General features: G+C 48.6%; 1 protein-coding gene across 6 annotated transcripts in view; it reads left to right on the top strand.

Moving 5' to 3' along the window:
* Positions 1-2,500, top strand: part of tyrp1a (tyrosinase-related protein 1a) — a 5,801-nt gene that overhangs the window by 1,477 nt on the left and 1,824 nt on the right. For all 6 annotated transcript variants that reach the window (XM_021478079.2, XM_073907788.1, XM_068222807.2 and 3 more), the window contains exons 2-4: positions 725-1,044; positions 1,730-1,934; positions 2,147-2,314. In XM_021478079.2, the coding sequence (XP_021333754.1) occupies positions 725-1,044; positions 1,730-1,934; positions 2,147-2,314 (693 nt within the window). The remainder of the gene's footprint in view (positions 1-724; positions 1,045-1,729; positions 1,935-2,146; positions 2,315-2,500) is intronic.

Raw genomic sequence — 2,500 nt, forward strand, 5'->3', positions numbered from 1 at the left:
ATTGACTCCCATAGCAGGAGAAACCAATCCTGCAGTAGTCAATGGTTACAGGTTTCCATCATCTTCTGTGTTCAACAGAGGAAAACTCAAAGGCTTGAAGGTGCTGGAGGAGAGTGAATGATGACGGCATGTTGATTCTGTGTGAACTGCTCCTTAAACTGGCTGATGATGATGACGAGTGTTCTGATGAGACCGAGCTGTCTGTAAGCTGTCATGATGCCCGATCACTTCTTTATACTTTACACATATTAGTTTAGATCAGGGGTCAGCAAACTGGTTCCTGGAGGTCCGGTGCCCTAATCAGACACACCTGAACAGCTGATGGAGCTCTTACTGGGTATACTCGTATCACCCAGGCAGGTGTGCTGAGGCCAGTTAGAGCTGAATCCTGCAGGACACCACCCTCCAGAACCGAGACTGGTGAGGGCTGGTTTAGAGTGTGTCCTCATAGAAAATGTGAATGTAGAAGCGTTTCTAGTCCGACAGAAGCTTGACAATAGTTCAATAACTGGACTTTGCTGACCCGCCATCATTAATGTGCGTGTGAGAGGCTGAAACAGACACTCGTGTGGGGATTATGCGGTAAGGAGGAGTTTGTTGGATACAGTGGCGTCTATAAGCAGATGTTGTCTCCTCGTCCGTCTCTGTGCGCAGTGCTGTGTGTGTGAGTGTGTGTGTGTGTGTATGTGTGTGTGTGTATGATCATTGTCCGCTGTGGTTGCAGTGCGCAGGAATGTGCTGACGCTGAGCGCGGAGCAGAAGCGTGTGTTCGTGAGCGCTCTGGATCAGGCCAAACGCACGACGCATCCGGACATCGTGATCGCCACACGACACTACAGCGAGATCTTCGGGCCAGACAACAGCACTCAGTTCCAGAACATCAGCATCTACAACCTGTTCGTCTGGACCCACTACTACTCCGTCAGCAAGACCTTCCTGGGGGACGGAGAGCCCAGCTTCAGCGCAGTCGACTTCAGTCACGAGGGGCCCGGCTTCCTGACCTGGCACCGCTACCACCTACTGCAGCTGGAGCGCGACATGCAGGTAATCAATAAGTGATCAATACATGCAGAGACAGAGACTGATCAATAACTGATCAATAGCTGATCAATACATGCAGAGACAGTGACTGACTGATTACTGATCGATTATAGATTAATTGAATGTATTGATCAGTTCTTAATGAGTTTATCTGCATGTGTTGAATTATTCTGAATGATTGTCAATAAGCAAAGACGTGTGTGTGTGTGTGTGTGTGTGTGTGTGTGTGTAATCCACCGTTACAGCTGAATATAAGCACAGTAATGCAAACACACACACACATTACACACTTTACACGCAGAAAACACGGTTAAGTGTGAAATGAGGAGAACAAACACTCTTCTGTCAGCAGGACACACACACACACACTCACTCACAGACAAACTACTGTCAGCAGAGCGTCTGTTGCAGGACACACACACACACACCCACACACACACACACACACACACACACACACACACACACCCACACACACACACACACACACACACACACACACACACACACACACACACACACACACACACACATAGGGGCGCCGTTAGAGGGGGTAAAGTAAAGATGATTCTAAGGACTCACACACTTTTGGTGTCCCCAGAGGGTCTGGAAACAGCAGAGGGGATCAGTGAGGGTGAAGGGTCTGGAATCTGCTGTGTGTGCCTGATCTTGTGTGTGTTTGAGTCAGGATATGCTGCGGGACCCGAGCTTTGCGCTGCCGTTCTGGGATTTCTCCACCGGGGGCAGCGAGTGCGACATCTGCACTGACGACCTGATGGGGGCGCGCAGCCGCTTCGACTCCACTGCCATCAGCTCCAACTCCATCTTCTCCAGCTGGAGGGTGATCTGCGAGAGTGTGGAGGACTACGACACGCTGGGCACCATCTGCAACAGTGAGACACACACACACACAGACACACACACACACACACACACACACACACAGAGACACACACACACACAGAGACACACAGAGACACACACACACAGAGACACACACACACAGACAGACATCTGAGAAATGTTTAGTGTGAACATGTAGTTTACCTTGATTTTGTGCGTGTGTGTGTGTGTGTGTGTGTGTGTGTGTGTGTGTGTGTTTGAGGTACGGAGAGCAGCCCGATCCGCAGAAACCCCGCCGGTAACGTGGCACGGCCGATGGTTCAGCGTCTGCCGGAAGCTCAGGATGTGGCGGCGTGTTTGGAGATCGACGCTTTCGACACGCCGCCATTTTACTCCACATCATCCGACAGCTTCAGGAACTCCATCGAGGGTGAGATTAATAACAATAACAATAATAACAATAATAACAATAACAATAATAACAATAATAACAACAATAACAATAATAATAATAACAGTAATAATAACAATAACAATAATAATAATAAATGTGCTCGTATTTGTTGGTTGGTACACACACGTCAACACACAGAACCACATTTACATTAGTGGAAAA

Source organism: Danio rerio, chromosome 7 (assembly GCF_049306965.1).
Source record: "Danio rerio strain Tuebingen ecotype United States chromosome 7, GRCz12tu, whole genome shotgun sequence".
NCBI lineage: Eukaryota > Metazoa > Chordata > Actinopteri > Cypriniformes > Danionidae > Danio > Danio rerio.